At 37.1% G+C, this 21,465-nt stretch overlaps 1 protein-coding gene and 1 non-coding gene across 2 annotated transcripts; one reads left to right on the top strand and one right to left on the bottom strand.

Annotated features, from left to right (window-relative positions):
* The first annotated feature begins 2,723 nt into the window (after positions 1 to 2,723).
* Positions 2,724 to 4,617, top strand: LOC140173696 (vacuolar protein sorting-associated protein 53 A-like). Its single transcript, XM_072198213.1, has 4 exons — positions 2,724 to 2,786; positions 3,333 to 3,401; positions 3,494 to 3,589; positions 4,176 to 4,617. Exons 1-4 carry the CDS (start codon positions 2,724 to 2,726, stop codon positions 4,461 to 4,463), a joined length of 516 nt encoding a protein of 171 aa, XP_072054314.1. The 3' UTR covers positions 4,464 to 4,617.
* A 9,535-nt stretch (positions 4,618 to 14,152) lies between these two features.
* On the bottom strand, positions 14,153 to 14,260 carry LOC112699873 (small nucleolar RNA R71). The gene has a single exon (XR_003152807.1). It is a non-coding gene; the product is annotated as a small nucleolar RNA R71 (small nucleolar RNA).
* Between the last annotated feature and the right edge of the window lie 7,205 nt (positions 14,261 to 21,465).

A 21,465-nucleotide genomic window follows, 5' to 3' on the forward strand; every position in this document is an offset into this window, starting at 1 on the left:
GAGCGGATAATTTATACGCTTTTTGGCATTATTTTTAGTATGTTTTTAGTATGATCTAGTTAGTTTTTAGTATATTTTTATTAGTTTTTAGTTAAAATTCACTTTTCTGGACTTTACTATGAGTTTGTGTGTTTTTCTGTGATTTCAGGTATTTTCTGGCTGAAATTGAGGGTCCTGAGCAAAAATCTGATTCAGAGACTGAAAAGGACTGCAGATGCTGTTGGATTCTGACCTCCCTGCATTCGAAGTGGATTTTCTGGAGCTACAGAAGCCCAATTGGCGCGCTCTCAACGGAATTGGAAAGTAGACATCCTGGGCTTTCCAGCAATGTATAATAGTTCATACTTTGCCCGAGATTTGATGGCCCAAACCGGCGTTGTAAATCAGCCTCAGAATTTCCAGCGTTTAACGCTGGAACTGGCATAAAAATTGGAGTTAAACGCCCAAACTGGCATGAAAGCTGGCGTTTAACTCCAGAAAAAGCCTTTACACATGAAAGCTTCAATGCTCAGCCCAAGCACACACCAAGTGGGTCCGGAAGTGGATTTTTATGTCATTTACTCATCTCTGTATACCCTAGGTTACTAGTTCACTATTAATAGGATCTTTTGACATTGTATCTGTACCTCATGACACTTTACACGTTTCTTTGTGTACCTTCCACGGCATGAGTCTCTAAACCCCATGGTTGGGGGTGAGGAGCTCTGTTGTGTCTTGATGGATTAATGCAATTACTACTGTTTTTCATTCAATCATGCTTGCTTCCATTCTAAGATATCACTTGTTCTTAACCCGGATGAATGTGATGATCCGTGACACTCATCATCATTCTCAACTATGAACGTGTGCCTGACAACCACCTCCGTTCTACCTTAGATTAAGTAGATATCTCTTGGATTCTTTAATCAGAATCTTCGTGGTATAAGCTAGAACTGATGGCGGCATTCAAGAGAATCCGGAAGGTCTAAACCTTGTCTGTGGTATTCTGAGTAGGATTCAATGATTGAATGACTGTGACGAGCTTCAAACTCCTGAGGGCGGGGCGTTAGTGACAGACGCAAAAGAATCACTGGATTCTATTCCGGCCTGATTGAGAATCGACAGATGGATAGCCGTGCCGTGACAGGGTGCGTTGAACATTTCCACTGAGAGGATGGGAGGTAGCCATTGACAACGGTGAAACCCTTGCATACAGCTTACCATGGAAGGAGCCTTGCGTGCTTGAAGAAGAAGACAGTAGGAAAGTAGAGATTCAGAAGATGGAGCATCTCCAAAACCTCAATCTATTCTCTATCACTGCAAAACAAGTACTTATTTCATGTTCTTTTACTTTTCACAATTAATCCTGATAATTTCTGATATCCTGACTAAGATTTACAAGATAACCATAGCTTGCTTCAAGCCGACAATCTCCGTGGGATCGACCCTTACTCACGTAAGGTATTACTTGGACGACCCAGTGCACTTGCTGGTTAGTTGTGCGGAATTGCAAAAGTGTGATTGCAATTTTGTGCACCAACCATCGTTCTACTTCTCTCTTCCTCACTCTATCACCATTTGTTGTTCATCATGTCCGTCGTTGCTTTTTGCGCACTTGCTGTTGCTCCTCGCCGCTCGCATCCTCATTTTGCCTTTTGAAATTTCATAACCAGTCCCTCTGTATTCGTTATATTACAACAGAGGCTTCATATTGAAGAAGAAATAAACAAGGTATAGAAGAACGAGTTAATACTTAAAATAACCCTTGAAATTTGCTAATAGTTTTAAATTGGTCCTTAAAATTCCAATTGACTCAATTTGAACCCCCAAGTTTTAATAAATGATTCACGTTAGCCCTTTTGTTAATCTCCATTAACGGAATGCTTACCTGAAATGTTAAGTGACACGTAGACCTGACACCTAACCTTATTAAACGGTATCGTTTCTTCCTTTATGCATAATCTCTCTTTAGACGATATCGTTTTAGCCATTTTGGAGCTAAAATTCAATTACACTTCATCACCTATGATCAAATCACTCAAACAAGGAAACTTTCTTCTTTTTCATTCTCTCGCATGCACCATACTGTAGAAGATCAATGTCGCTGCTACTTTAGGTCACCGGCAAAGTTCGTCGCACGTGTTCTCATTTGCTAGGACAAGGAAGAATAATTTGCACACCACCCTTTCTCCCAGAAAGGTTAGTAATACAACCATTTTATGTTTGGGTTCAATATTATGTTTTGTGGCTTCTCTTGGTAAGGGTTTCCAAGCCATTGATTTTACTATTTGATGCTCAAATGGATTGAGTTTTCGGACTTGCTAAAATTTTCTTTATTATTAATTAAATAAATTTGAATTAGATGGTAAATACTCAATGTTGCTTAATAATGCAAGTTGAACGTTTACATTTATTTCCCATTTATTATCCACAGCTTGCATCATCTCTTGGTCCACGCTTCTATTCTAACATTTTCAAATGCAAGCAAATATCAGAAACGGGCGCTCAATAGGTACTGGCTGCTTTCTTTAATTGGTTTTTGTTTCCTTTTAGTTATATCAAGAGTAAAGTTAAAGCATATTTTTTATGGGTTTGTAAATGTAAGATGGTTTTTATTTTCAACAGTTTCGAACATTTTTTATTCGGAGTACAGGATACATAAAGGAGATTTGAAACTTATTTTTTTTTCATGTGGAACACTTGAAACCTTATGACAACGAGCTGACAAAGCGATACTTTTGCACATGCTACTGGATACACAAGCTGTTAAGACAATCCTTCTTGAAATTCCTTGCCTTGGTAGACAGGTGATCTAACTTCTGCAAATATCTTTTAGTTGTCTTTCCTTCCCTTGGAGCTTAAATCTAGGGAATCTGAGCTCCACATTTTATGAGTTGGTGAATTTACTAAGCTGTTGTTCCTTTCACTAGTAGCATTTAATTTTTTTTCTCAGCTATAATTTTTATATAGAAAATATTGATAATGAAATTTTTAAGTGAAAACTTTCACCAACTTTCACCCGTAGACATAATTAGAAATTATTTTATTTTTCAAACCAAGATAAATTAAAAATTAAAAGCTGAGATTTTATGTTTTGCATTTTATAATTTACATGTTCCTAGTTATATTCTATCCGTATGAAATATTTTGTTATCTCATTGGTCTTAATTAATTCTCTACTCAATTGGAAGTAGAGATAGAATGCCTGTCTAAACCAACTGACTTTATCATCTTGCATGCTATAGGGCAAACAAATCCTTATGAAATTGTGTCTGTCATATGATTGTCTTTTTCTTGTGTGCTTGTCAGTGTTTCTCTCATTACACTTGTTGATTGTTTATTCTCTGCAACAGACTTCAGGTGCTGTTGGCTATTCCAAGTTTGTAAGCCGCGAGATGAGCAAAGTTGAGGCACTTTTGAAGGTTGGTTGTTATTGGTGAAAAAAAAAAACACTATTATAATTAAAGTTTATTTAGTTCTTTCTAACATGGGTTTGTGTGAATGGAAGGTGTAGGTTATACGGTCTCCGGTTGATTCTGTGGCAGATACATACCGAGCATTGCTAACTGAGGGTACACCAATGGAATTTCAGAGAATACTGGACCTTAAGGTTTTGCTAATTCCTATCAGTTCTTTGTTCAATTCCTCTAGTTCTGATTACTACCTCAAAAACTGGAGATTGGCTGTCTCATCATATAAATGCATAAAATGAACTTGTATAATTCTAAGTTCATGACTAATTTCACTTAACTTATTCTAGCTGAACAGTCATAAGTGAATGAGATGCCCTCTTAAGTAAGTGGGTAATTGTCCCAAGCTTGAGGAGAATAACAAGGAAGCATAGTCTTAATTTATGTGTAGACTAAAAACAAAAAAGTTGTTCAAGATTCACTATTTGTAAAGAACATTACATTTTTAGTAAAATAAGACCTAAAAGGAAGTAATCTATTATTGATGACACAAAACTTGCCTGTCGTGCTCAAGTCAAGTGTTGGATCTTATTAAGATACGGACTAGTTTCCAAAGTTGAAAATTCTTATGGAATATGTATGAAACATTAAATTTGAATAATTACCATAATCGTTCAACTTTGTTATTTTCTAGGAATGGTTCATGGATTTATAGTTTATGGTTTTTCAGATGCAGTTGATTGAATGGCAATTCTTTAATCACCTATGTCTGTTTTCACTTTTCAGGGTCTTAAAAAAGTGGATCAACAAAGCATTCTTGATGACTTTAATAAACATGGCCCTGGAATTAAGCAAACACAGATTACACCTACAGTTGTCCCAGCTTCCCCCATGGCTCCGGTGGTGCCTAATCCCTCTGCCGCTGGACTCATGGCATCTCAGGAGGATGTATTAACTAGGGCCGCCGCACTTGGACAAGGAGCTGCCACCACAGGGTTCAAGCGATTCTTGGCTCTAACTGAAGCTGCCAAACACAGGAAGGATGGGCCTTTCCGGAAGCTTTTTAATCCATAACGAAGAGTGTGGTATTGAACGAAAGTTTTTATCAGAAGCTTTTGGTTGGTTTTTCGCGGTTCCAAGAAAAAATGTGTATTTTTTTGTTGTAGGTTTATTTTACTCTAATTCTTTTTGTAATTTTACGATCATGTTTATCTTTATTTCACTTTATCAATCGGAATAGTTTATTAAAATAATGTCTAAGAATATTTATTCTAGGTATGATCATAAACCACAAACATATTCAAAATAGGAAATATAATAATAAAATTGTTACTAATATGAACTAACATCCTTAATATAATATAATTTTTATATAATTAAACGATTTGATGTGAAATTATGAAATTAATGTTTCGACAGCTAAAATGTAGATAAATGTTATCCTTTATATTATAACAAAATAAGTTTATATTGACATGATATATTTATAGAAAATATTTATTAGTTTATTATAGGACTATTTTAGTCTATTTTTTAATATAATTTTCAAAAAGATGAATTTTGTTCAATAAACAAAAAATGAAATATTAGAATTTAAAATTTTTATATAATTATAAACTAACATTTTTATATAAAATTAATGTAGTTATGGTGATATATATTTTTCTCTATGTTATTATAAGCTAAGTGAAATTTATCCTAGATTGGTTATATAAATGATATTCTTTATGATATAAATGTTATATAAATAGATGTTTCTCCTTTGTTATAAAAAATTTAGTTTGAAATAATAACTTTATACACAACTTAGGAATTTAGGTGTTACTACTTATTAGTTTGTTCTAACACTATTTTAGGTGTTTTCTTTTTTTTTTAACATAATTTTCACATAAAACAACTTATTCAACAACTAGCACATATTCACTTTAGTCTTCTCACATGAACCAACATCTTTTATAAGATAATTTTTCTATAACTAATTGTATAATATTAAATATAATTGGGAGCATCATTCGAAGAAAAGCATCCAATGGACATATTAAATTAATACATTTAGAAGACTTTGACTTTAATTTGTTATTGGTTCATAATTACTCTCTTGCCATTCATAGAATTATTAATTTTGTAATTAAAATTTTATATTTTTATATTATTTTTTATTTTATAATTAATGTTTTTATGTTAAAAATATTAAAATTAACGAAATATTTTTTTAAAAAAATATGTAGTGAAAATTTAATTAGATTCTTAATTGTGAATAAAAAATTTAGTTAATTCTAATAATTTTTTACACTAACAAAATTTAGTTATAAAATATAAAATTTTAATTACAAATTTGATAAAAGTTTAGAAGAAGACAAAAATATAAAATATAATTATAAATTTGATAAAATTATAGAGAACAACAAAATAATTAAATTAATTTAAAATTAGAAGAAAATGCATTACTGCATGGTAGGCCTGATGCATAATTTAATAACACAACACGCAGTTGCATACATTTATTTTGCTACAAGTTTCACTCTTAAAAAAAATTGTCATCTTCTAAAGTACGTTTCTGTTTCTGCCCAAAAATCTCTACAATCATGGCAGGTACAATTGTAAGTCAAGCTTTAGTGTCTAGTTTTATTCAAGTTGTTTTTGACAAATTTGCTTCACCTAAGTTTGTGAATTTCATTAGGGAAAAGAAGCTTCACAAGAAGCTAATCAAAAGGTTGGATACTAATCTGTATGCAGTTTAAGCTGTTCTTAATGATGTTGAGCAGCGACAAATCAATGATCCTGCTGTAAAGAAGTGGCTCGATGATCTCAAAGATGATGTCTATGATGCTGATGACTTGTTGGATCGTGTTTCAACCGAAGCAGGAATGGCTTAAAAAGTGGTTAGTACCTTGTTATCTCGCTTTCTAAATTTTCGAGAGTCCGAGGTTGTTACAAAACTGAAAGACATAACTGAGAGACTAGAATATACTGGAAAAAGCAAAGACATTCTTGGTCTAAAAGAAAATGTTAGAGAGAGCATGTTGTAGAGAACATCATCAACATCTGTATTAGAAAGATCCACTATATATGGTAAAGATTAAGACAAAGAAGCCATAATGAAATTGTTATTAGATGATGCAATAGATGTTAAAATATCTGTGATTCTGATTGTTGGCATGGATGAGATTGAAAAAAGCACTTTAGCTCAATTGGTGTATAATGATGAGTCTTTGGAGCAAATTTTATCCTAAGTTGTGGATTTTTTGTTTATAAAAATTTTGATATTTAGAAGATCACCAAGACTATGATACAGATAGTTAATTCAAGTAGCTGTGATACGAAAGATTTGGGTTTTCTTCAACTTGAATTGAAGGAAAAAGTTTATAGGAAAAAAAGTACTTAATTATTTTGGAGGATGTTTGAAATGACAACTATGATGTTTGGAATGATTTTTAGAAGCCTCTTCAACACGGAGCCAAGGGAAGTAAAATTCTGTAACAACTCGTAGTGAGTAGTTGCTTCCATTGTCCAAACGTGTCCATCTTACCATCTAAGTCAATTAGATGATGCAGATTGCTGGCTGCTGTTTGCTAACTACTCATGTCTTCCATTGGAATTAGGAGAAGATTCAAGTAAGAGGATTGGTAGACTATAAACTCTTAATTGTATAAATGTGTATATCAAAAATGCCATTTGGATGAAGAGAAAGTATCTGATTGAAACAAATAGCATTGAAAACCAAACTTACAATCTTGATTTGCTGTTCTTGCTACGACAACTAACAAAGAACTAAAAATGAATAGTAGAAACATTAGAATTCTTTCATCCATGATCAACTCAAATGAAGACAGAAAACTCACATCACTCTTGAAAATATAAACTTCCTCTAACATCAAGCTAAAAAAAGTCAACAAACTAAAATATGATTTCTTATGATGCTGTTTCTGTCTCATGATGTTAAAACTTACATGGTAAAACAATTTGAATAATTCTTACATGGTAATATCATTAAGAATTACCACTAGCAAGAAAAACAGGACATTCCTACATCATTTGAAAAAAAATGTATAAAATGAATTGCCAATAGGATTAAGTCAAAACTAAATAATCACATCAATGTAGTAAACTTAACCAAATTCAACAAGGGTGATAAATGGACTAATTTGTTCTGCGTCGTCTACTTAAACGATACTAGAATATGAGCCTGTCCCGACTAATGTGACGGGCCATGCTTTTTTCCCCTTAGTATTTCTTTTTTTTTACCGGCGATTTTAGCGTCAAATTCGTCATGCCAAAATATTACCGGTGGATTTCCATTTTTGACAGTAAATTTGTCGGTAATAATTGGAAGGAAAAAGGAAAAATTAGGTGTGACATTTAGGGTGGGATTTACCGGTAGAAAAATCCGACAATAAACCCACTTATTGGAATTCTACATTTTGGTAACCCAAAACATGTTACCATCAGATTTTTCCGCCGATAAATCCGACGGTAATTGTACCCTAAATTCGAACTGTGAACCCTCTTCTCCCGCATTTGAATTTCTCTCTCTCTCTCTCTCTCTAACCCTCTTGCCTCCCACTCTCTCTACCCCTTTCATCTCTCTAGCTTCCTTTTCTGACACCGGCAGCCCCCTCCTTCTTCGCCGTTGTTCGTTGTTTTCACCATCATCGTTACTGCTACCAGATTCTGCCGCTGTTGCTACCATCGATTCTGTTGTTGCCGCCGCTTCTGTCACCCTCTTCCTCTCGGTGTTGGTGCTCTTCTTCATGTAATTCTTTTGAACTTTTCTTTTTCTAAAATAGGAATAAGGTCTTATTTGCTATTATAATTTTGATTCTAATTTGATCTGATTTGTTATTATAATTTTGTGTTTGTTATTTTGGTTCTGATTTGTTATTATAATTTTGGTTTTGACTTGTTATTATAATTTTGTGTTTGTTATTTTAGTTCTGATTTGTTCTAGTTTGTTATTATAATTTTGGTTCTAATTTGTTATTATAATTTTGTGTTCATTATTTTAGTTCTGATTGTTATTATAATTTTGGTTCTGATTTATTCTGATTCTAATTAAAACATGATATGAGGGGTTGTTGATTAAGTTATTAAAAAGTAGTTAGGAACTCAACTAATTAGTTAATTGATTAAGTTATTTTGGATATGCTGTAATGGCTTTGAAGTTTTAATTTATGATTGAGGTTAGTTGGATTTGTGGTTGTGGGAACCATAAATATGGATACATGGCCAACTTTAGGAGAGTTTATGCCAAAATATTTTTCAAATAATATAAATATACACAGAAGTTGTGTTGTATTTGATGATTTATGGAATTTAAGGTCTCTGTGAATTTTATCTTTGTTATTACATTATTTTTGTGACTAGTGTTTCTTGATATGCTCTTTGCTGACATGACGAGAGGTAGAGGTGTCATGGATCGACCTTGTGGTCATAGTAGAGGGATAGTTTCTACTGGTATTCTTGGGACTTCTCAGTCGTCCCCTTGTACTCTGACTATGCCGGTGATGTCACAGGCAATGGATGCACCGGACCAGCCGTTCATAATGGTTCCTAACACCAACTACGTGGCTCCGTCAACCTTGACGATGCCGCTTCGATCTACTCAGTACCCCACTGTCTCGACGACGTCGACTTCAGCGAAAAACATTGCCGTGCTGGAATCCTCTCACGGATCCCAGCCAGATGCCCCTCCACTACCTCCTATTGTACGAATGACAATTTGGTTTGATGGTTTGACTGCATAAGTACTATTTTAAGTCTTTTATGGGCAAACCACTTTAGTTAGTCAATTTAATTTAGTTACACCAAATTTTCTAATTTTAGTAGATTTAGGTTGTTAAGATAAGTTTGATTTAGGTTTGAACTGCTGAAAATATTTGATAATTCTTGATTGTTGATGGATTTTGTTGCTAGATTCTTGATTCTTGTTGCTGCTATATGGATGAAGATATTAATCTTAATTGAACCACTTATTGTTGATTGATGGATGTTGCTGCTAGATTCTTAATTCTTGTTTGTTGGTTGTTGATAGATGTTGTTGTTTAAGTGAATTGTTGATGGATAGAGTTATTGGCATATTCTAGTTATAGATGAAACTCTACCAAAGTTTCTAAAAAAATCTAAATGTAATTGAAGTTTATAGATTACTTGAAATAACTTTTTAGTAACCTACTAATCCTAAGTTTTTCATTGATAGGTTTGTGCTAAATAACAATGCATGTACACAAGAGTGTACTAATGTCATCAAGCTGATGTACGAACACCCATGGCCGAGCTATAAAAAGATCTCGACTGAGACCAGAGAGCAATGGTTTCAGAAGTGGGTGGTAAAAGTTAACATATTCATACCTTTATATCTTCTATTTTGTTTAATTATGTATTTAATTTCGAATAAGTTTTGATAAATACTCTTTCTGCAGGAGAAATTTATATGGAACAAGACTCACGATGCCATAATCAAGAAGATCTTCCCCCACCGGATGGCTAGGCGGCTTCCACAGATGTTGCAGGACATACGTAAGCTCCGCGACCACCTCACCACTTGGCTCCACCTGGATATTAAGAAGGCACTGTACGTTCATTGGGAGACTGATGAGGGATTCAAGCATCACCATCTCATGAATAGAGCTAACAAGGTATCGGCCAGGTCATCAAAGTATACTGGTGGGTTAGAGACTTTCATGATGACAAAGGTCAGGCTAGTATGTAACTTGTTTCATTTTGTTATTAAGTTCGTTTAGTTAGTCTTAACATGTGGTTTCAAAATGTGTAGTCTAAGTCGTTGGATCGTGATGCAATGATGGTGGAGATCATCAAGTATACTGACACCTTGAAGGAGAACAAGGAGAGATTTACTGATCAGCGGACTGTGGATCATTATGTGAGTAAAAATCATGTGTTAAAGGTTTAATTACCTGTAACTGATGAGCGGATAATTTGTACGCTTTTTGGCATTGTTTTTAGTATGTTTTTAGTATGATCTAGTTAGTTTTTAGTATATTTTTATTAGTTTTTAGTTAAAATTCACTTTTCTGAACTTTACTATGAGTTTGTGTGTTTTTCTGTGATTTTAGGTATTTTCTGGCTGAAATTGAGGGACCTGAGCAAAAATATGATTCAGAGACTAAAAAGGACTGCAGATGCTGTTGGATTCTGACCTCCCTGTACTCGAAGTGGATTTTCTGGAGCTACAGAAGCCCAATTGGCGCGCTCTCAACGGCGTTGAAAAGTAGACATCCTGGGCTTTCTAGCAATATATGATAGCCCATACTTTGCCCAAGATTTGATGGCCCAAACCGGCGTTCAAAGTCACCCTTAGAATTCCCAGCGTTAAACGTCGGAACTGGCACAAGAATGGGAGTTAAACGCCCAAACTGGCACCAAAGCTGGCGTTTAACTCCAAGAAGAGTCTCTACACGAAAATGCTTCATTGCTCAGCCCAAGCACACACCAAGTGGGCCCGGAAGTGGATTTTTATGTCATTTACTCATCTCTGTACATCCTAGGCTACTAGTTCTCTATATATAGGACCTTTTACTATTGTATTTTCATCTTTGGATCATTTTAGATCTTTTGATCATCTTTGGACATCTAGTTCTTAGATCATTGGGAGGCTGGCCATTCGGCCATGCCTAGACCTTGTTCTTATGTATTTTCAACGGTGGAGTTTCTACACACCATAGATTAAGGTGTGGAGCTCTTCTGTACCTCGAGTATTAATGCAATTACTATTGTTCTTCTATTCAATTCCGCTTGTTCTTGTTCTAAGATATCACTTGTTCTTCAACTTGATGAATGTGATGATCCGTGACACTCATCATCATTCTCACCTATGAACGTGTGACTGACAACCACCTCCGTTCTACCTTCGATTGGGTGAATATCTCTTGGATTCCTGATACACGATGCATGGTTGATTGCCTGACAACCGAGTGCTCGCCTGACAACCGAGCCAGCCATTCCGTGAGATCAGAGTCTTCGTGGTATAGGCTAGAACTGATGGCGGCATTCAAGAGAATCCGGAAGGTCTAACCTTGTCTGTGGTATTCTGAGTAGGATTCTATGATTGAATGACTGTGATGTGCTTCAAACTCCTGAGGGCGGGGCGTTAGTGACAGACGCAAAAGAATCACTGGATTCTATTCCGGCCTGATCGAGAACCGACAGATGGATAGCCGTGCCGTGACAGGGTGCGTTGAACATTTCCACTGAGAGGATGGGAGGTAGCCACTGACAACGGTGAAACCCTTGCTTAAGCTTGCCATGGAAAGGAGTAAGAAGGATTGGATGAAGACAGTAGGAAAGCAGAGAGACGGAAGGGAAGGCATCTTCATACGCTTATCTGAAATTCCTACCAATGAATTACATAAGTATCTCTATCTTTATCTTTATGTTTTATGCGTTTATCACCATACCCATTTGAGTTTGCCTGACTAAGATTTACAAGGTGACCATAGCTTTCTTCATACCAACAATCTCTGTGGGATCGACCCTTACTCGCGTAAGGTTTATTACTTGGACGACCCAGTACACTTGCTGGTTAGTTGTGTGAAGTTGTAGTGATCACAATTTTGTCCACCAAGTTTTTGGCGCCGTTGCCGGGGATTGTTGAGTTTGGACAACTGACGGTTCATCTTGTTGCTTAGATTAGGTATTTTTTTTTTCGGAATTCTTGAAGATGAATTCTAGAGTTTCATGATGATCTGTTGAAATCTGGCTGGTTGTGAAGCCATGTCTAATTTCATTGGACCGAGGTTTCAACTCATCATCACAAGAGCTTGTTGATTTCTATCAATCTTGCTATTGGAGCAGTGATCTGCTAAGGCTTGGCTGGCCTTTGGCCATGTCTAGTGTTTTGGACCGAAGCTTTCCTTGAAAGCTTGGCTGGCTGTGAAGCCATGTCTAATTCCTGGACCGGAGTCTTAGACTAAACATTGCATGATTCCTGGAGTTCTCATTAAGAATTTTGATACCTTTATCTTCTTTTTCCACTTAATTTTCGAAAATCACAAAAAATTTTTTTACAAAGTCATAAAATCCAAAAATAATTCTTGTTTGAGTCTAGTGTCTCATGTTAAGTTTGGTGTCAATTGCATGCATTCATTCATATGTCTTAGTGATCTTCAAGATGTTCTTGATGATTTCTAACTCTAATCTTTAAATTCTCTTGACTTGAGTGTTTTGTGTGTCTCATATGCATTCTCATTAGTGTCAGTAGTATACAAACTGCTAAGTTTGGTGTCTTGCATGCATTGTTATTTGATTCTTGTTGCATTTTGATTTTTCCTTATTATTAAAAATCCAAAAATATTTTTAATTTGTGTCTTCTCAAGTCAATAATACAGAGAATTGAAGATTCAGAACATACAGCAGAGGAATTACACAGAAAAAGCTGGGCGTTCAAAACGCCCAGTGAAGAAGGACAGACTGGCGTTTAAACGCCAGCCAGGGTACCTGGTTGGGCGTTTAACGCCCAAAAGGGTATAGTTTTGGGCGTTAAACGCCAGAATGTGCACCATTCTGGGCGTTTAACGCCAGGATGGCACAAGAGGGAAGATTTTGTTCTTAATGCAGATTTTTTTTCAGTTTTCAAAGTTTTTCAAAATCAAATCTTTTTCAAATCATATCTTTTCAATCATATGTTTTCAAAATCAATTTCTTTCTATTTTTAAAAATACTTGCTATCAATTAATGATTTGATTCAACATTTCAAGTATGTTGCCTTTTCTGTTAAGAAAGGTTTAATGTTTGAATCATATCTTTTCTTGTTAGCCAAGTTTTTAATTTTCAAAATCAAATCTTTTTAAAATGTTTTTCAAATCATATCTTCTCAATCACATCTTTTTGAAACTAATCATATCTTCTTAACCACATCTTTTTCAAAATAGTTTTCAACCAAATCTTTTTGATTTCTAATTTCAAAATCTTTTTCAAAAATCACTTGATTTCTTTTCCACTTTCATTTTCGAAAATCAATTACTGTTTTTCAAAAATGTTTTCAAAATCTTTTACCTAATTTTTGAAAATTGCTTCCCTTCTTCTCACATCCTTCTATTTATGGACTAACACTATTCCTTAATGCAAAATTCGAACTCCATCTTCTTTGATAAAGTTCAAATTTTCTACTTCTGTCTTCTACTTTTCTTTTCCTCTGACACCTAAAGGAATCTCTATACTGTGACATAGAGGATTCCACATTTTCTTGTTCCCTTCTCTTTCTTATGAGCAGGAGCAAGGACAAAAGCATTCTTGTTGAGGCTGATCCTGAACCTGAAAGGACCTTGAAGAGAAAGCTAAGAGAAGCCAAAGCACAACTCTCTGTAGAGGACCTAACAGAAATCTTCAAAGAAGAAGAACCTATGGCAGCCGAAAACAACAACAATGCCAACAATGCAAGGAAGGTGCTGGGTGACTTTACTGCACCTACTCCCGACTTTTATGGGAGAAGCATCTCTATCCCTGCCATTGGAGCAAACAACTTTGAGCTTAAGCCTCAATTAGTTTCTCTAATGCAACAGAATTGCAAGTTCCATGGACTTCCATTGGAAGATCCTCATCAGTTCTTAGCTGAATTCTTGCAAATCTGTGACACTGTCAAGACTAATGGGGTTGACCCTGAGGTCTACAGACTTATGCTATTCCCTTTTGCTGTAAGAGACAGAGCTAGGACATGGTTGGACTCTCAACCTAAAGAAAGCCTGGACTCTTGGGAAAAGCTAGTCAATGCCTTCTTGGCAAAGTTCTTTCCACCTCAAAAATTGAGTAAGCTTAGAGTGGAAGTCCAAACCTTCAGACAGAAGGAAGGAGAATCCCTCTATGAAGCTTGGGAAAGATACAAACAATTAATCAGAAAGTGTCCTTCTGATATGCTTTCTGAATGGAGCATCATAGGTATTTTCTATGATGGTCTCTCTGAACTATCCAAAATGTCTTTGGATAGCTCTGCTGGAGGATCTCTTCATCTGAAGAAGACGCCTACAGAAGCTCAAGAGCTTATTGAAATGGTTGCAAATAACCAATTCATGTACACTTCTGAAAGAAATCCTGTGAACAATGGGACTAGTCAGAAGAAAGGAGTTCTTGAGATTGACACTCTGAATGCCATATTGGCTCAGAACAAAATATTGACTCAACAAGTCAATATGATTTCTCAAAGTCTGTCTGGAATGCAAAATGCACCAAGCAGTACTAAAGAAGCTTCATCCGAGGAAGAAGCTTATGATCCTGAGAACCCTTCAATGGAAGAGGTGAATTACATGGGAGAATCCTATGGAAACACCTATAATCCTTCATGGAGAAATCATCCAAATTTATCATGGAAGGATCAACAGAGACCTCAACAAGGTTTCAACAATAATAATGGTGGAAGAAACAGGTTTAGCAATAGCAAGCCTTTTCCATCATCTTCTCAGCAACAGACAGAGAGTTCTAAGCAGAATACCTCTGACTTAGCAACCATGGTCTCTGATCTAATCAAAACCACTCAAAGTTTCATGACTGAAACAAGGTCCTCCATTAGAAACTTGGAGGCACAAGTGGGTCAGCTGAGCAAGAGAATTACTGAACTCCCACCAAGTACTCTCCCAAGCAATACAGAAGAAAATCCAAAAGGAGAGTGCAAGGCCATCAACATGGCCGAATTTTGAGAGGAAGGAGAGGCAGTGAACGCCACTGAGGAAGACCTCAATGGACGTCCACTGGCCTCCAATGAGTTCCCCAATGAGGAACCATGGGAATCTGAGGCTCAAAATGAGACCATAGAGATTCCATTAGACTTACTTCTGCCATTCATGAGCTCTGATAAGTATTCTTCCTCTGAAGAGGATGAGTATGTCACTGAAGAGCCAATTGCTAAATACCTTGGAGCAATCATGAAGCTAAATGACAAGTTATTTGGAAATGAGACTTGGAAAGATGAACCCCCTTTGCTCACCAAAGAACTGGATGACTTGTCTAGGCAGAAATTACCTCAAAAGAGACAGGATCCTGGGAAGTTTTCAATACCTTGTACCATAGGCACCATGACCTTCAAGAAGGCCTTGTGTGACTTAGGGTCAAGTGTAAACCTCATGCCTCTCTCTGTAATGGAGAAGCTAGGGATCTTTGAGGTACAAGCTGCAAAAATCTCACTAGAGATGGCAGACAACTCAAGAAAATAGGCTTATGGACTTGTAGAGGATGTTCTGGTAAAAGTTGAAGACCATTACATCCCTACTGATTTCATAGTCCTAGAGACTGGGAAGTGCATGGATGAATCCATCATCCTTGGCAGACCCTTCCTAGCCACAGCAAAGGCTGTGATTGATGCTGATAGAGGAGAGTTGATCATTCAAATGAATGAAGAATCCTTTGTGTTTGAGGCTCAATGATATCCCTCTGTCACCATGGAGAGGAAGCATGAAGAGCTTCTCTCAAAACAGAGCCAAACAGAGCCCCCACAGTCAAACTCTAAGTTTGGTGTTGGGAGGCCACAACCAAACTCTAAGTTTGGTGTTGAACCCCCACATTCAAACTCTAAGTTTGGTGTTGGGAGGTTCCAACATGGCTCTAAGCATTTCTGAGGCTCCATGAGAGCCCACTGTCAAGCTACTGACATTAAAGAAGCGCTTGTTGGGAGGCAACCCAATGTTATATTTTGACTATTTTCCTTTGTTATTTTATGTTTTTTTAGGTTGATGATCATGAGAAGTCACAAAATCAATGAAAAAAGCAGAAACAGAATGAAAAGCAGAAAGAAAAACAGCACACCCTGGAGGAGAACGTGCTAGCGTTTAAACGCCAGTAAGGCTAGCTGTTGGGCGTTTAACGCCCAGTCTGGCACCATTCTGGGCGTTTAACGCCAGAAAGGGGCACCAGACTGGCGTTAAACGCCAAAAAAGGGCAAGAAGCTGGCGTTAAACGCCAGAAATGGGCACCAGCCCGGCGTTTAACGCCAGAAATGGCTAAAAACGCATTCTTGCATGCCATTTGGTACAGGGATGACTTTTCCTTGACACCTCAGGATCTGTGGACCCCACAGGATCCCTACCTACCCCACCACTCTCTCTCTTCTTCACCCATTCACCAATCACCTCAACACCTTTTCCCCAAAAACCCTTCACCTATCAAATCCCATCTTTCTCTTCACCACTCACATCCATCCTTCACAAAACCCCACCTACCTCACCATTCAAATTCAAACCACTTTCCCACCCAAACCCTCCCATACATGACCGAACCCTACCATTTCCCCACACCTATATAAACCCATCTTCACTCCTTCATTTTCACACAACCTAAACACCAATTCTCCCCCCTTTGGCCGAACACAAAGCCATTCCCTTCTTTCTCATTTCTTCTTCTTCTACTCTCTTCTTTCTTCTTTTGCTCGAGGACGAGCAAACATTTTAAGTTTGGTGTGGTAAAAGCATTGCTTTTTGTTTTTCCATAACCATTTATGGCATCCAAGGCCGGAGAAACCTCTAGAAAGAGGAAAGGGAAGGCAAAAGCTTTCACCTCCGAGTCATGGGAGATGGAGAGATTCATCTCAAGGGTGCATCAAGACCACTTCTATGAAGTTGTGGCCTTGAAGAAGGTGATCCCCGAGATCCCTTTCAAACTCAAAAAGGGTCAACTTTGATCAAAGGTTGGACCAAGTCCTCATAAACATTTGTGAAGAGGGCGCTCAATGGAAGAGAAACTCAAGAGAGAAGCCGGTTCAACTGAGAAGGCATGACATCAAGCCCATCACTAAGAAAAGGATGAAGCAAGCATGAGGAAATTCCTCCTCATAAAATCCCTGAGATGCCTCAAGGGATGCACTTTCCTCCACAAAACTATTGGGAGCAACTAAACACCTCCCTAGGAGAATTGAGTTCCAACATGGGACAACTAAGGGTGGAGCATCAAGAACACTCCATCATCCTCCATGAAATTAGAAAAGATCAAAGAATCATGAGAGAGGAGCAACAAAGACATGGAAGAGACATTGAGGAGCTCAAGCACTCCATAGGATCTTCAAGAGGAAGAAAGAGCCGCCATCACTAAGGTGGACCCGTTTCTTAATTTCCTTGTTCTTTATTTTCCTGTTTTTCGAAAATTATGCTTATGTTTGTCTATGTTTGTGTCTTGTGATCATTAGTGTCTTAGTGTCTATGCCTTAAAGTCATGAATGTCCTATGAATCCATCACCTCTCTTAAATAAAAAAATGTTCTTAATTGAAAAAGAAAAGAATTGCATGAATTTTGAATTTTATAACAGTTTAATTATTTTGATGTGGTGGCAATACTTTTGTTTTCTGAATGTATGCTTAAACAGTGCATATGTCTTTTGAATTTGTGGTTCATGAATGTTGGCTCTTGAAAGAATGATGAAAAAGGAGACATGTTATTGAGGATCTGAAAAATCATAAAAATGATTCTTGAAGCAAGAAAAAAACAGTGAATACAAAAAAAAATATTCGAAAAAAAGAGAAAAAGAAAAAGAAAGAGAAAAAAAAAGAAAAGAAAGAAAAAGAAAAGAAATAAGGTTGTGATCCAAGGCAAAAAGAGTGTGCTTAAGAACCCTGGACACCTCTAATTGGGGACTCTAGCAAAGCTGAGTCACAATCTGAAAAGCTTCACCCAATTATGTGTCTGTGGCATGTATGTATCCGGTGGTAATACTGGAAGACAGAGTGCTTTGGGCCACGGCCAAGACTCAATAAGTAGCTATGTTCAAGAATCATCATACTTTACTAGGAGAATCAATAACACTATCTGGATTCTAAGTTCCTAAAGAAGCCAATCATTCTGAATTTCAAAGGATAGAGTGAGATGCCAAAACTATTCAGAGGCAAAAAGCTAAAAGCCCCGCTCATCTAATTAATACTGATCTTCATAGATGTTTTTGGAATTCATTGCATATTCTCTTATTTTTATCTTATTTGATTTTCAGTTGCTTGAGGACAAGCAACAATTTAAGCTTGGTGTTGTGATGAGCGGATAATTTGTACGTTTTTTGGCATTGTTTTTAGTATGTTTTTAGTATGATCTAGTTAGTTTTTAGTATATTTTTATTAGTTTTTAGTTAAAATTCACTTTTCTGGACTTTACTATGAGTTTGTGTGTTTTTCTGTGATTTCAGGTATTTTCTGGCTGAAATTGAGGGACCTGAGCAAAAATCTGATTCAGAGACTAAAAAGGACTGCAGATGCTGTTGGATTCTGACCTCCCTGCACTCGAAGTGGATTTTCTGGAGCTACAGAAGCCCAATTGGAGCGCTTTCAACGGCGTTGGAAAGTAGACATCCTGGGCTTTCCAGCAATATATGATAGTCCATACTTTGCCCAAGATTTGATGACCCAAACCGGCGTTCAAAGTCACCCTCAGAATTCCCAGCGTTAAACGCCGGAACTGGCACAAGAATGGGAGTTAAACGCCCAAACTGGCACCAAAGCTGGCGTTTAACTCCAAGAAGAGTCTCTACACGAAAATGCTTCATTGCTCAGCCCAAGCACACACCAAGTGGGCCCAGAAGTGGATTTTTATGTCATTTACTCATCTCTGTACACCCTAGGCTACTAGTTCTCTATATATAGGACCTTTTACTATTGTATTTTCATCTTTGGATCATTTTAGATCTTTTGATCATCTTTGGACATCTAGTTCTTAGATCATTGGGAGGCTGGCCATTCGGCCATGCCTAGACCTTGTTCTTATGTATTTTCAACGGTGGAGTTTCTACACACCATAGATTAAGGTGTGGAGCTCTGCTGTACCTCGAGTATTAATGCAATTACTATTGTTCTTCTATTCAATTCCGCTTGTTCTTGTTCTAAGATATCACTTGTTCTTCAACTTGATGAATGTGATGATCCGTGACACTCATCATCATTCTCACCTATGAACGTGTGACTGACAACCACCTCCGTTCTACCTTCGATTGGGTGAATATCTCTTGGATTCCTGATACACGATGCATGGTTGATCGCCTGACAACCGAGCCAGCCATTCCGTGAGATCAGAGTCTTCGTGGTATAGGCTAGAACTGATGGCGGCATTCAAGAGAATTCGGAAGGTCTAACCTTGTCTGTGGTATTCTGAGTAGGATTCTATGATTGAATGACTGTGACGTGCTTCAAACTCCTGAGGGCGGGGCGTTAGTGACAGACGCAAAAGAATCACTGGATTCTATTCCGGCCTGATCGAGAACCGACAGATGGATAGCCGTGCCGTGACAGGGTGCGTTGAACATTTCCACTGAGAGGATGGGAGGTAGCCACTGCAACGGTGAAACCCTTGCTTAAGCTTGCCATGGAAAGGAGTAAGCAGGATTGGATGAAGACAATAGGAAAGCAGAGAGACGGAAGGGAAGGCATCTTCATACGCTTATCTGAAATTCCTACCAATGAATTACATAAGTATCTCTATCTTTATCTTTATGTTTTATGCGTTTATCACCATACCCATTTGAGTTTTCCTGACTAAGATTTACAAAGTGACCATAGCTTGCTTCATACCAACAATCTCTGTGGGATCGACCCTTACTCGCGTAAGGTTTATTACTTGGACGACCCAGTACACTTGCTGGTTAGTTGTGCGAAGTTGTAGTGATCACAATTTCGTCCACCAGTAACCCTAACCATAAAATATGTTGTTACGCAAGAGTCCTACACGCAGAGATTGGAGGCTCCAACCCAGCAATCTCAGCCTAATAGAGACGACGGTAACAATTATGCTACATCAGTCATCGATCCTGACATGGTTTGGCGTGATGAAGCATCTGAGCCTTACAAGAATCTTGTCTACAGGCTGTGATTGTTCTTCGCTGACAACCTCCACATATCCACATTGAAACATTTATCAGCCCCTACCACTAGTCGGTTCGTCGATCCCGAGGACGGCATCAATTTGAGCCGGTGCTGCTTCTCACCAAAAGCCTTCACTAATAGGCTCAACAGCTGCGGTAGTCTGAGGAGAAGTATTAGGTGATCCTCTCACACATGACATACCATGATGACATTAGGCTGGAGTGGAGGCAGGAGTTGGAGCGGCTTTAGCAGATGGAGCGCAACATGGCACCGTACGATGATCAGATGTGCGCTGGTGGCAGTGTTACTGTTGGTGTCAGCGGTGCTGTTGGTGGCAACAACCCTGCTAGAGGGGCACAGGCATCATCGCCTAGGCCGCCCCATCAACAGCAGGACCAGCGAGACAACGATGACGACTATCAGGATCTTTAGCGACTAGGATTTTTTGATGCAATGTTTGATTGTATCATATCCTCTATTATTTGACTTTACATTTTATTTGTACACTTGATAATTTAACAGATTTGGCTTCTGTTATTTAGAATTTGACTACTAATTGTGTAAAAAAAAATTTAAATAAAAAATTTAAAATATTACCTTTAATTTCGTCAAAAAAATAAAAAAAAACAAAAATTAAACTTACCATCGGATTTACTGGGAAAAAAATCCGATGGTAATGATACGGGAACAAAAATGGTTTGTTGCCAAAGTTACCATCGAAAAAAATTTGCCGGTAACTGACATCGGATATTTGTAGCTTAAAAATAAAATTCCGCCGCTAATTCCGCAGCAAGTTACCGGCGAGGTTTATACCCTCAAGTTAAATCCAGCGGTAATCTTATTACCAACAGTTTATTTTTATTTTTCTGCCAATAAATTTGACGATACTTAGCGTTTTTCTTGTATTGTTAAGATGTTATTGTTGCTTGCTTGAATTGGGTAGTTGTATATTTTATTATTTTTGCAATTTATGATGCTTTATTTTTATGCACACTAAGTGTTTGATGAAATGTCTCACATAGTTATAGAGTAGATTTTACATTCTTAGCTTGGGTTGAGAAATTGGGTGACTTTAGTCATTAATGTCAAAGTTGATTGATAATTTAGAGATATTAATTTATATTATTTTCACTAATGCTAATCTTTTACTAATTCAACTAATAAGTTGGTTATGACTTGTAGATTAGGGTTAATTAAGCTTAATTGACTTTTTTCAATTTGTAGAGGTTGTTGAATTGGGTTTTCTCTTTGTAATTATCATGTTGTGCACTTGTAGTCACTAGTTTCTTGGGAAGATGACCCGGGAT

The sequence above is a fragment of the Arachis hypogaea genome, chromosome 6 (genome assembly GCF_003086295.3).
Source record: "Arachis hypogaea cultivar Tifrunner chromosome 6, arahy.Tifrunner.gnm2.J5K5, whole genome shotgun sequence".
NCBI classification, from domain to species: Eukaryota; Viridiplantae; Streptophyta; class Magnoliopsida; order Fabales; family Fabaceae; genus Arachis; species Arachis hypogaea.